The 12,833-nt window shown below is 49.9% G+C and overlaps 1 protein-coding gene across 8 annotated transcripts in view; it reads right to left on the bottom strand.

The window, feature by feature from the left end:
* Tet3 (tet methylcytosine dioxygenase 3) overlaps window positions 1-12,833 on the bottom strand; it is a 101,806-nt gene that overhangs the window by 11,353 nt on the left and 77,620 nt on the right. For all 8 annotated transcript variants that reach the window (XM_052719187.1, XM_052719186.1, XM_052719188.1 and 5 more), the window contains 5 exons: window positions 9,502-9,595; window positions 5,834-6,042; window positions 4,894-5,044; window positions 2,365-2,454; window positions 1,915-2,052 (listed from right to left, as the gene is read on the bottom strand). In XM_052719187.1, the coding sequence (XP_052575147.1) occupies window positions 1,915-2,052; window positions 2,365-2,454; window positions 4,894-5,044; window positions 5,834-6,042; window positions 9,502-9,595 (682 nt within the window). The remainder of the gene's footprint in view (window positions 1-1,914; window positions 2,053-2,364; window positions 2,455-4,893; window positions 5,045-5,833; window positions 6,043-9,501; window positions 9,596-12,833) is intronic.

Consider the following 12,833-nt stretch of genomic DNA (forward strand, 5'->3'; position numbering starts at 1 on the left):
AGAGACTGAGAGGACCCAGTGTTGCAGAGGCAGAGCAGGTACTAAAAGCTTACACTGTCCTGTCTGCCCACCAGGGCCTCCAGAAGAAACCGTTTTTGCACAGAGGGGCAGGGCCTCCTCATGGCATACAGATGAGAACCGTGTGCAATCACCAACTGGCCATCCGTGGAGGAGCTGATTAAGTAGCTGATATCAGAGCTACACATGAAGCTTCAACACATTTAGTAGCACTAGTTAAGAAAAGCACGCCTTGGGACAGCTGGTAGACATGCTGCGACCCCATCCGTGTAGGTGGAGTTTTATAGAGCTGTATACGGCTGTCGCCACACACAGCTGTCAGAAGGGGTGGCCACCAAATGCTGGCTGTGGTTATCTCTACAAGATTTCAGAGTTTGTTTTGGTTTTTCGAGGCAGGGTTTTCTTTGTGTGTAGCCCTGGTTGTCCTGGAACTCACTCTGTAGACCAGGCTGGCCTCGAACTCAGATTGGCCTGCCTCTGCCTCCTGAGTGCTGGGATTAAGGGCATGTGCCACCATGATCTAGCAATTTGTTTTTCTTTTTTAATTAATTTTTTTAAATTTGTGTGTGTGTGTGTGTGTGTGTGTGTGTGTGTGTGTGTGTGTGTGTGCCCCTGTGAATGTATGCCGTGTGTGTCACAGAGGCCTGAAGAGGGCATCAGATTCCCTGGAGCTAGAGTTACAGGTGGCTGTGAACCACCTGAAATGGTTTGCTGAGAAAAACTCTGAAGGGCAGCAAGTTCTCTTAACTGCTGAGCCACATCCCCAAGTCCCAGCTCTAAGTTTTTACGATGAGGGGAGGAGGCAGATGGGAAACTGGAAGACCTGAGTTCAGTCTCCAGGACCCACACTAAAAGCCAAGCCGAAGAGGATCTCATCTTACTGGCCATCCAGCCTAGCCTAATTGCCCAGTTCCAGGTACCAATGAGAGACTCTGACTTAAAAATAACACTAAAACCCCCAAAGGCAGACAGCTCCTGAGGAATACCACAGGCTGGCTTCTGGCCTTCATGCGCTCACATGCATGTGCATGCCCAGCTGCCCACATGTGCAGACCCGCTTGGCTTGCACACATATACAGATTTTAAGACATGAAAACTTTCAGAAAGCTTGCTACTAATCATTAATTTTAGTAGAGACCACAGGAGCCGGGAGGTCAGGTGACCGCCCGGTGCTTTGCTTCTTCCTGCTCCCCAGGGTCCCCATCTTCCAGCTCTTTATCCTAGAGGGCCCGCCCTTTCTAGCACTTCAGGTCTGGGCCCCAGCCTTCTCTCCAGCCTCCCCAATCTCTGCAGCCCAGTTAAAAAGCGAGCATAGTACCAGCACCATTCTCTTGAGGGGGTCTCCACCTCAGTCAGCCCTGAGTGCCCTCTTCTCCAGCACACTCACACCTCTGGAGATCCACTCACACTCTCCAAATCCTCTCTCCTGCCTGCTCTATATACAACCCACACAGCTTAATGGGCATCTCAAGGAAGACTCTTTTGTGTTTTGTTTTGTTTTGTTTTTCCGAGACAGTGTTTCTCTCTGTAGCTTTGGAGCCTGTCCTGGAACTCACTCTATAGACCAGACTGGCCTCGAACTCACAGATCCTCCTGTCTCTGCCTCCCGAGTGCTGGGATTAAAGGTGTGTGCCACCACCGCCCGGCTCTTTCGTGTTTCATATCCAATCTCATCTCTTAGTTATTCTACTGCTCAGTAAATGCACACATAGGCTCTGGTTACTCATACATCTCCTATCACCGGTCCACCTACTGCTGTGAGGGTTTTCTCTGAGGAGGGCAGGAGCAGGCCATCCAGCCAACACTATCTAGGGCTCTGAGAACCCAGTTCTACATCCTTCCCTATAATGAGCGAAACCATAGTTGGCTTCCTCCACTGGACCTAGGCTTCCTTACCACAGTGCACCCATTGTAGAGGTTGTGTTGGTCCTTGTGGGCGTGGGCACAGAAGTCCATGCAGGCTGTGACCCCTGAGAAGGGCCGCCCTTCCTTCAGCCCCAGGCGGCAGTCGATCGCCACTTCCTCATTGGTCACCTGCGGGAAGGCCAAGAACAGCTGCTCAGGAGGCTTAAGGGACGAGCCCTGACGCTGCACCTGGGATCTAGGTCTCAGCGAGAAGCAGGTTAAGGGTCACAGTTGTGAATCTGGGCCAGAGGTACTGGAGGATAACCAGGGAGAGGGGATGGGGAGCGAGGGGTAGGCTGTGTAAACGATGCATCTTACGAAGCACACAATGGCTCCAAGAGCCCTCCAGACTGAGCTCTCCTCAAGAACACAAAGGGGACCGCACCCCCACTTTCCAACATCGGGGATCTTTGTGACAGACAAAGGCCCAGGCTCCAGTACCTGGTTCTGATAGGCCTGGGGGGCAAGCCGCTTGTACAGAGGAGCAACTTCAGTGGCCAGGTCTTGGAAGCTGTTCCGGAGCACTTCCTCCTGCAGAGAGAAGAGTAAGATCCATCCAGAGCTGCCCTACCTGGCAAACTTCCTGCTAGAAACTAGCCCCACCAGAATCATTGCTGGGTACCACTGGGAAGGGCAGGAAGCCGGGTGCCTACGGGGACTCACAGTGCCCCTCTGTTGTGTCCATTTTAAAGCTGGGGATACTGAGGCTCACCAAGAAAAGCCACTATGGGAAGGTGCAGCCACCCTGACGGCTCGGCTGCCATGTCAGTCACGTGGAGTCCCACTGAGCCCAAGACAAGACAGCGGGCCCTTGCTCTCCAAGCTGAATACTGTGGGTCACAAGTGTGGATGCTTGTTCCCATGTTAGAGAAAGGAAAGTGGAAGCTAACGGGACTGTGCTGGAGACTCACAGCCGGCCTGGCCCAGAGCCTGCCGCCAGCCAGGTGTTAGACAAACAAATCCAAACATCTGGCTGCTACAGCCTTCTGAAATTCAAGTTAGTGATGGACCGGGTCCCTCAGTGGCTCCATGTGGTTCCTGTACTACACAGCAAAAACGTCTGTAGCATAAAAGAAGGTCTACAGGACGACTGCTCATACCAAGGAGTGGCCACTCACTCCCTGACGCGCAGCGGCAGCATTTCTGTTGCCTCTCTGACCTTAGCCATTGGGGCTTGCAGGCACTCGAGGCCATGAGCAGGAACAAGGAGCATTTACGAAGGAAGTAGCGGCAAGCACACTGCACAGAGAGAACCTGAGCGCAGAGCTTAGTCATCAGTCAATGCATCCAATGCGAATCTGCGTCAGGGCCTGGCCGCTGCGCTGGCTCCTGTCTGGATGCTGCCACCAGCAAAATGGGTCCAAAGTAACACAGCTCCAAGGTGAGGCTCACAAGCTGGGGCAGCACAGGCCTGGGGAAGAAGCCTACTTCCTTCACCGTGAACCACACATAGGTCTGAGCAAGTGACTCTCCTGTCTGTGGGGTGACAGTGCCTGGGTAAGTGGGTGGTCCTGGGACCACAGGTATGTGTGAACCCAGCACACAGCAAGTGCTCGTGGTAAGTGACAGAGCCAGGGATGGCTCTTGGAGAAACTAAGCCATTATCTTTTTATTCCTGGCGAGTCTTAGGCCCTAGAGCTCTTCAACCCAGGGAAGCAGCCACGTTTGCCCCTTCTTACAAATTAGAACTAACAAGTTAGAGTATTTTAAGCTTCAAAGTTGTCTAAAAGTTCTGGGAGAAAAGGTTCTGAATTTGGAAAAAAATAAGAGTCATACGTGTGTATGTGTGTTTATGGTATATGTTTATGGTATGGTATGTGCAGGTGCCTGCAGAAGCCAGGACAGGGTGTCAGTTCCCCAGAAGCTGGAGCTACAGACGCCTGTGAGCCACAGTGTGGGTGCTGGGACATGAACACAGGTCATTGGGAAGAGTAGTGCTCTTGACCATCTCTCTAATCCCTAAAAATGGTTCATTTTACTTATGAAGATCAAAGCCAGGAAGATGTTTACATGGGCTATAGAGCACAGAAGAGGTGCCCAGTGGGTGTCCTTGTCCTCAGGAGAGTGAGAAGCCCTGCTGGCACTAGGATCTTCAAGCTCTGGAAGACTGGCATCAGGATGCCCGCTTGTACTCCAACAGAGGGACCAGCCCCCCGACTCGCCCCCTCCCCCGCCCCCCGGAGCACAAGCAGAAGGGCGGGGAGCAGAGATGAAGACAGTGTGCTCATTCGGAGACTGCCTCTTGCCAAGGCCATTGCTGCCCGGAGCACAGAAAAAACGGCAGTGGAGAAATGGCCTCAGTGGACACTCCCAGATCCTCCGCCCTTGGTGGAAGCTGCAGGAGATACCCAGAGGCCCTTGTTCTGTTGTGACAGGGATAAGACAAAAGTCCTGGGAGGGAGACCATGGTGAGAAGTCATGGAGAGGCCTCATTATAACCCTGTGACTCTATGTGTGGGCCACCACCCAGTGCACCAGGACAGGCCCCCAGCATGGAGACAAGAAGGGCCTAGATGTCCGCATGAATGCCCAAAATGTCTGCTCAGCCCAGTGGGGGATGGGATACCTCACCAAGCCCAGTAATGATTCAGAGAGTCATCCACAGAAGGTCCTCCTTCCTCCTTTAATTCCTACACCCTACAAGACGTCCCACGAAGAAATGACCAGATCACATTCGGATAACATTTCTGCCATTTGCATTGGAAGTATTCAGAATAATTTCTCTAAAGCTGCCGAGTAAGTGGCAGGAGTCTGAGGGACTGTCCCTAGACGTCCTCCATTTTCATACCACCCGCTAACAAACTTTCTCAGCAGGGTAAGGCTACTGCAAAATACCAAGTCAAGCAAGGTACACTTTCTGCCCATCTGTGTGGTGACCCGTCAGTCCCCTGTCCGCACAGCTATCGGGGTGCGGGTGGGGAAGGTGAGGAGGGCCTGCTCCACGCACGCACGGTGGCACAGCTTTCTCACCTCCTTGGGATTGTCCCCCGTGAGGCGGAACTTGCGTGGTGTCTTGCTCCGAGCGTACTTGCAGCCGTTGAAGTACATGCTCCAGGAACAGCCGAAGGAGAAGGAGGCACCGCAGGTGTTGGGGTCTTTGCCTTGGCAGGCGCAGGTCCGGCTGCAACGCACAACACAGGCCAGGCAGACAGATGTGATCTCTCTGTTGACACTGCCCTGCTCCCTGCAGGGGACCGGCATCCACTAGCCCCTGGTGACAAGGACCCCTCCTTCCACCCCACAGCTCTTCCAAGTTTCCCAACACAGGTTATTCTCTGAACACTCATGCTTGGTGAACTGTGTCTGTTCAGAAGGCTACATGAGGTATGAGTCTATTGGTGACATTCTTGAAGAGGCAAACTTAGAGACAGGAAGGACACGGCTGCTGAGGGAAGGGCTGTCGGTGAAGGGCACGGGGGAGTCATGTGTGCTTGCACATGTAGACACACGTGTATGTGTGGGCATCAAAGGACAACCTGCCGGAGACACTCTCTCCTTCTACCATGTTCCGGGGAATGAACTTAGGTCGGCAGGCTAGGTGGCGATTGCCTTTACTCACTGAGCCTTCTCATGGACCCCTATTCTTAATCTTGACTGGGCTACATGACTATAGATATTTATTAAAATCCTCCCAACTGCTAGGAGTAGTAGAGTACAACTTTAATCCTCCAGAAGCAGGCAGCCTAGTCTACAGGCCAGCCAAGGCTACAATAGCAAGACCTTGTCTCATCAAAAATAAAACAAAACCCTCCAAACTATATCTAAAGAATAACTTTACTGAAACTAAAACATCCCAGTGAAAGGACAGGAAAATCCAATCAAGAAGGTTAATGTTGATCTGGGGCCAGAACCCAGGGCTGCCCAGCATTCCAGTGCCCCATCACCCTCCCACTAGCATTCCAACACATACTCATCATTGAGGCCACATCTCCGGCTGGTAGGGTTCCCATACTTCCGGAGGGTATCAGTGAGCTCCTGGTAGAGGGTGTCTCCAAGGCTGCGAGGGATGCCCTCCCAGGCCAGGATCAAGATGATAATCACGGCGTTCTCACAATGGTGGCCCGCCCGATGCCGCACCAGGCAGAGGAGCTTCTCTTCTATTGTGTGTCTTCGGATAATCTGCAGAGATACAGGACCTAGCTATTACCCTGAAAGAGCCATACAACTGTGCATAGTGAGGTACGTGCCCCTCACTACCCCACAGACCTGGCATTGTGGGTCTTTAGGACACTACCATTAGGGAAAAAGAAACACAAAATTTTAAAACAGCAAATTAAAAACTAATTATGATAAAGTCTAAGACAATCGTGACCGTCCAGTGGTGGTGTTGCACGCCTTTAATCCTAGCACTTGGGAGGCAGAAGCAGGTGAATATCTGAGTTTGAGGCCAGCCTGGGGACAGGCTGAGTCGAAAAATATAAAAAACAAAACAAAAACCCAAAAAACAAAAAGACATTTTGTGACAAACACAAACCTCAAAGTAAAAATAAATGAAACTGTGAGCCAGAAATATAGTGAAGAGTCTCAGGATATCCCAGAGCATCCGCAGAGAAAGTGGTGTACATCTCTGTGTGTTTTCACTCGTGGTATAGCACTATGGAAAACAGTCTGAGGCTCCTTAAATAGCTATGTATAGAATCAATGTATAACCCACAGTTCTGTGAGTGGGAAGGTCAGGGAAGGACCTGGCCCGCAGACAGATGTAGTCACATATGCCAGTGACCTTGTCTGTGCAGGTTTCACAGAAATGAGTGGCTAGGTAGGCAGTACTAACAAGGAAAAGGGGCCTGATGCCCAGTCAAGGCTTAGTGGGGACATCTATTCCCTGAAAGCTGGGAAGCCTAGCTCTCCTTAACCACACAGGGAACCTCAACCTAGGACAGCCAGCGTTTCCAGTTTGTAAGAAAAAGTGGAAATGAAGAGTTGTACACACCGCATGCCGCCCTTCCTTTGAGACAGGATCTTACTATGTAGTCCTGGCAGGCCCTGAACTTTCTACATAGACCATTTTGGCCTTGAAAACACAGATCTGCCTGCCTCTGCCTTCCGGATGCTGGGATTAAAGGCATGCACCATTGTACTTTGCCAAAAACTAAGCATTTTCTTCATTTAAATACTTATGAATACACACAAACACATGCACATGAGTTTACGTGAACCATGTGAACACAGAGTCACCAGAGGCCAGAAGTGGCACTGGATCCCCTGGAAGCGTGGTAAAACTCCTAACCCATCTATCTCATTAGCGCTCAAACTCCCCTTTTAAAGCCGTAAGTACCATACTTTGTTACCATGGTAACTACACATAACAGAAAATCTACCACATTTAGCGTACATTTTAGTGGCTTTAAGCTCATTCACTGCGTTACACAGCTACCATTTCTAGAACTTCTACTCTCAATAAAGCTAAAACTTCATTCCTACAATAGTAATGCTCCAACTCTTCCCTTCTGATGCTCCCAACCTCAGATCACCTTTCTGCTTTTTTTTTTTTAATTAAAAAAAATTTTAAGTTTGAGGCCAACCTGGGCTATAGAGTGAGTTCCAGGAAAGGCGCAAAGCTACACAGAGAAACCCTGTCTCGAAAAACCAAAAAAAAAAAAAAAAACCAAAAACCAAAAACCAGAACAAAAACCCAAAACAACAACAACAACAACAACAAAAAACCATTCATTTAGTGTGTCTGTGCACGCCCATGCAGGTCAAAGGATAACTTAGGAGCCAGTTCTCTCCCATCACCTAGTAAGACCAAAGGATGGAATGCACATCACAGGCCTATGTGCAAGAGCCTTCACCCACTGAGTCATCTTGTCAACCTCACGATTTTTTTTTTTTTTTTTGGTTGCACTGAGAATTGTCCCTAAGGTCTTGTGCATCCTAGGCAGGAACTCTGTTACTAAGGCATATGCCCAGTCCTTCAGCATTGCGCTCTCTCTCTCGAATCTGACTCTGAAGTAGCTCACGCATGTGGAATCCTATGCAATCTACCCTTTGACAACTGGCAGTGCTCTCAAGGTATTCTGTTTGTTGTAGCATGTGTCATGACTTCCTGCAGACCTTACAGAATATTTTGCATTTGGCATGCTAAATGACATGCAGCCCTGATCATGAGGTCTTGGTCTAAGGCAGGGTCCTAATGATGTCATCCTCCACTTCCCTGCCAACAACCAACTACCATTTTTAAAATTGTGTCTTGGAATTCAGAAGCACACAAACCAGGTACTGGGCCAAATGTTGCTTCCGGACTCTCTGTACGGTTGCCTGGCTCCTGGCGGGTTATGGGAGGTCCATTGTGGGCACTGACATGTATCTGCAGGATGCTGATTTGACAGTGGTCCCTGGACCAGGGTTCTCCAGGCCTTATGGTCAAGTTCTCCTCAGTGTCCCTCTATGGCTGACATCACTTTCCAGATGAGTTCTCTGAAGAGGTAGGCACCACCCTATCACATTAGATCTTTAACTGCAAGGGTTACCTCCCATGGGGGTAGAGACAACATGCTTCTTCACACTTAAGCACCAAGTTCTTTTGTTGTGAAAAGTCCTACAATAAAGCCTAGAAGTGCTGAAAACAAGTATGCAGTGATTTAAGTATAGACATCTGCTATTTTCACTAAATGCAGAGGCAAGGAGCGATCCCAGGGAAAAGATGCCGAGGCACAGGCGACATCCAAGTCAGCCACACAAACATTCCTGCAGCCTTTCTGCCTTTGCATGTGGACCCTCCTCACCGGAAATGCTGCTCCTCACTTCTTGGGCCACTTAATACTTGTGGCCCTGTTCATGTCTGTGTTCCAGGCTAGCCCAGCATCAACATTTATCTAGCCCCTGTCCCTCAACTCCTACAGTAGTAGCATCACAGCTGGCTCTTGGTGAAACCTTGCATTTCCAGGTTTCTGTTACCTTGCCTCCAGGGTGCCTAAGGCACTGAACATGGAGGTGGTGTTTTCCACACGGACCAGCTACCCAGAGCTCAGTTCATTTAAGTCAGCTCTGTAGCAACAGACACTCCCGATTTCAAGAGCTGTGTGAAGGCCAGAAGGACAAGGCTGAGTGAACTGGGGATCTGTGTCTGTGACATTCTCCCTGACAAGATGCCCAGGATTCCTGCTCAGAGGCTAGGCCGAAGCAAGCCTCATAACACCACTATGCAGAGGCCTCATCGTGTACCTCAGCTTGGCTCATGTAGGTCAGCCTACAGTGTCTTCCCTGGCTTCCAGACAGGGGACAGGAGGAGTATTGGCCACTCAGACACACAGAAAAGAGGAGCCAAAATCCTTGGGGTGGGGTGGGAGGTGGGATCCAATAATGTGCCAGGCCAGCAGCATCTCCAGCTCCTCTCTTCCTAAGTCCACAGCCTTCCCCATAGGTCACACACACTAAGTGTAAAGACTAACAGTTCCTGACAGCAGAGGGTCCCTGGTGCTGGCCTGTAAGCAGGACAAAGACAATCAGCTGCCATGAGGGTGGCTGGCCCAAGGGCCCCTCCATGGTAAATGTCTATTTCCTACTCACTGGCCACATGGGCTCAGCAGACAAGAACACCCAGGCACAGCTCAGCTGTGGAGATCCAACACTCACCCACTTGGCAATGGGGCAGCCTCGAGAACTCTTCCCTTCCTTCCCCGTGTAAATGACCTTCTCGATCCGGATAGCTTTCCCCTTTTCTCCATACCTAGAGAGGAGACAGAAGCCCCACCAGCAGGTGAATACACAGGGAATATGCAACGTGAGGAGGCAGGGCCCAGGTGCTTTAGTCCAGGCTTCTGGCTACTGCGCAGGCAGAGAAGGCAAGAGGTGGGAACTGGCCACTCTGCTCGGAGGACAGGAGACACAGTGCCTACACCCAGGCTCCCAGGCCTTGGTTCACCCGCCACCCCTTTTCTCCTGTCCAACACGTCTGTCTGTCCTCAGGCAGGAGGACAGTTGGGCAGAATAGCCCAACTCCTTCTGACCCTTGGAGTTGCCTGAACCCACAGGCATCAGAACGCAGCCCTGCTGGTCAATGCCTCCCGAGTTAACTATTTATAAACTCAACATACACATGAACCAACTGTATGTGTTGGGGGTGCTTATTGGTCTCTCAGAGCCATCCCAGCTGATGCTGGGGGAGTGACCCTGCCAAACACAAATGCTGGCATATGGCAGACAAAGTCACCCCCTCATCCCTTGCATGTGCCCACTTCCTGGGAGCCCATGCCTCAGTACCGAAGAGCCAAAGGCCACTGACACCATCTACTCAACCACACCATGTTCACAATAGACAGATACAACCATAAGCATGTATCACACAACTCCACGGGGCAAGGCTGGTTCAAATACAGCCTAATGGTCAGTCACTCTCTCACTACAGGATTGCAGCTAAGTTACTGAGCCTGCCAGGCCTCGGTCTTCTCATATGTGAACTGGACATTAAGAGAGCTCTACCTCCCAGGCTTGATAATGTACGTCAAGGATCTTAGCGTGAGGGAGGAATTCAGTAAACCTCTTCAACATAAAAGTCTTTTTAATAGATGTTCGGTATCGTCTGCAGACAAGGATCACTTGCCATCCTGGCCTGCACACTCTTGTAGTCTGTCTGTACTGACAGAGCTCCTGACATGATATGGGCATCTTTGCTCATTCTAGACTTCTCTGAGAGTGTTTCCAGCCATCTCTCTGTATGAAGTTGGCTGGAGCTGAGACAAAGACATCTTTTCATTGAAGGGTATGCTGAGGATGTCCCTTTAGGATCTAGGACCTTTAACTCAGCATCAATTAACTTAGCAAATGCATTTTTAACATCTAAAGAGACAGATGACTGAAGCATTTTCTCTAATCAATTAACATGGTATTTTTTAAAAGATTGGTTTATTCTGTGTGTGTGTGTGTGTGTGTGTGTGTGTGTGTGTGTGTGTGTGTGTGTGTGTGCACCTGAGGGACTATGGAAGTCAGAGAGGGCATCAGATCCCTTGGAGCTGGAATTATAAGCTTTTGCAGGAAGGCTGGCTTGCTCTGTAGGAGCTGGCACCCAAACTCTGGTCCTTGTGACTGCAGAGCAGGCATTCTGCTAAGCCATCTCTCAGGTGCCAACATGGGCAGGCTTTTTAAACAGACTAAGTAAAAACAACCTGTATTCTATAGTAAATTCAGTTTGATCACGACATTTAAGTATGCCATTTAATAAGGCATGATGCTCTCCCGACGTCTGCAGTTCTGAGATGCCCTGTTCTTCATCTCATCTGCTCACTGCCATGCATCACTCCACCCCAGGACCAAGTGGACAAGGGCACTGGTCGTATGTGCAGCTGGGTGGTACAGAGGTTGGTCTACAATTTCTCTATATACCTATGTGTATCTTGCCTTTAACCAAGTGTCTTGTGGAAAAAAATCAGTGGCCAAGGTGCCTTCCTTACTCTGCACTGAGAGATGGATGGATAGATGGATATATATATCCATCTCTCTCTCTCCAAATGGAGAGATAGATAGATAGATAGAGAGAGAGAGAGAGAGAGAGAGAGAGAGAGAGAGAGAGAGAGAGAGAGAGAGAGAGAGAGTCTGGTCTAGGAACTCACAGTCCTCGTGACCTTAGATTCTTCAGGGCTGGGATTACAGGCATGTACCATGCCCTGCCAACACTGAGATGTCGTTTTCCAAAAAAAAAACCCCTCCGTGTTGCATTTCCCTCATTGAAAAGGAACAGAGTTTCTTTTCAAACAGAACTAAGTTGTCTATCTCACTCAGATCTTAGGGGAGGGCGAGAAGTGCTTCTGAGCACATTAACAGGCAAGGGCTGCCAGGGCCTTATAGGAAGTGCCTGCAGACACCACTCCGCATCTCCGCAGCGGGGCCTGACAGCGTTGCTTTTGTTTCGTGCCTGGACAGGTCTCAGCTCCACAGGCTTATCAGGACACGGCCCCCAAGGGCAGGCCTGGGACCCAGGTTTGTCTAGGGATCCCTGTCAGGAGACTAGCATAAGGCTGCCACAGCACTCTCACTGAGAGGGACTATCATATTCCCCACAGGAGGGTGAGCTGAGGACACTGGGGCTGGCTTTCTGACCAGCTCCTTCTCTACCGTCCTGTCCTTGTCAGAAAGCGCCTCAAGTTTTCATTGGAGGAAAAAAAGAGGGGAGGGGCCTGCCTAACCAGCTACATTTTTTTTTTGTTGTTGTTCCTTTAAACAAAATTTAAAGCCAAGTGGTGGTGGCACACGCCTTTAATTGCAGCACTCGGGAGGCAGAGGCAGGCGGATCTTTGAGTTCAAGACCAGCCTAGTCTACAAAGTGAGTTCCGGGACAGCCAGAGCTGTTACACAGAGAAAGCGTCTCGAAAAACAAAAACCAGAAAAAGAGGTTATAAAGGGGGCTGAAGAAATGGTTCAGTGGTTAAGAGCACTGGCTGTTCTTCCAGAGGACCCAAGTTCAATTCTAAGCACCCACATGGCAGCTCACAATGGTCTGTAACTCCAGTTCCAGGGTAGTCGATGGACACCCTCATACAGATATACATGCAGGCAAAATACCAATGCATATAAATTAATTTTTTTTTAATTTGAAAACATTTGGGGGTAGGAGGCATGCCACGGTGTATGTGGGGTTAGAGGATAACTTGTGGGAGTCGGTTTCTCTTTGTACCCTGAGGGTTTTATGTTTACACGCCGACTTGACATCACGTGTCTTTACCCACTGAACCATCTTGCCGGCCCCGTTTCCTCTCAGAACAGAACTTGATAGCTGACTTCTGCTTCAGTTCTCTCTCTTTAAATGTCTTACTTCTTGGCTTATCATGAAGAGTGCACATTACCAGCCTCTAAGGGAGTCGGCAAGGATCAGATGAAGCATCTGAGGACAACTAACAACTTGGCCTATGGTTCTTGAAGGGTGGACCCAGGTCCTCAGCAGAAGTCTCATTAGGAGCCTGTAGGTAGTTCTT

This window comes from Peromyscus californicus, unplaced genomic scaffold, assembly GCF_007827085.1.
Source record: "Peromyscus californicus insignis strain IS unplaced genomic scaffold, ASM782708v3 Scaffold_6__1_contigs__length_162567912, whole genome shotgun sequence".
Taxonomy (NCBI): domain Eukaryota; kingdom Metazoa; phylum Chordata; class Mammalia; order Rodentia; family Cricetidae; genus Peromyscus; species Peromyscus californicus.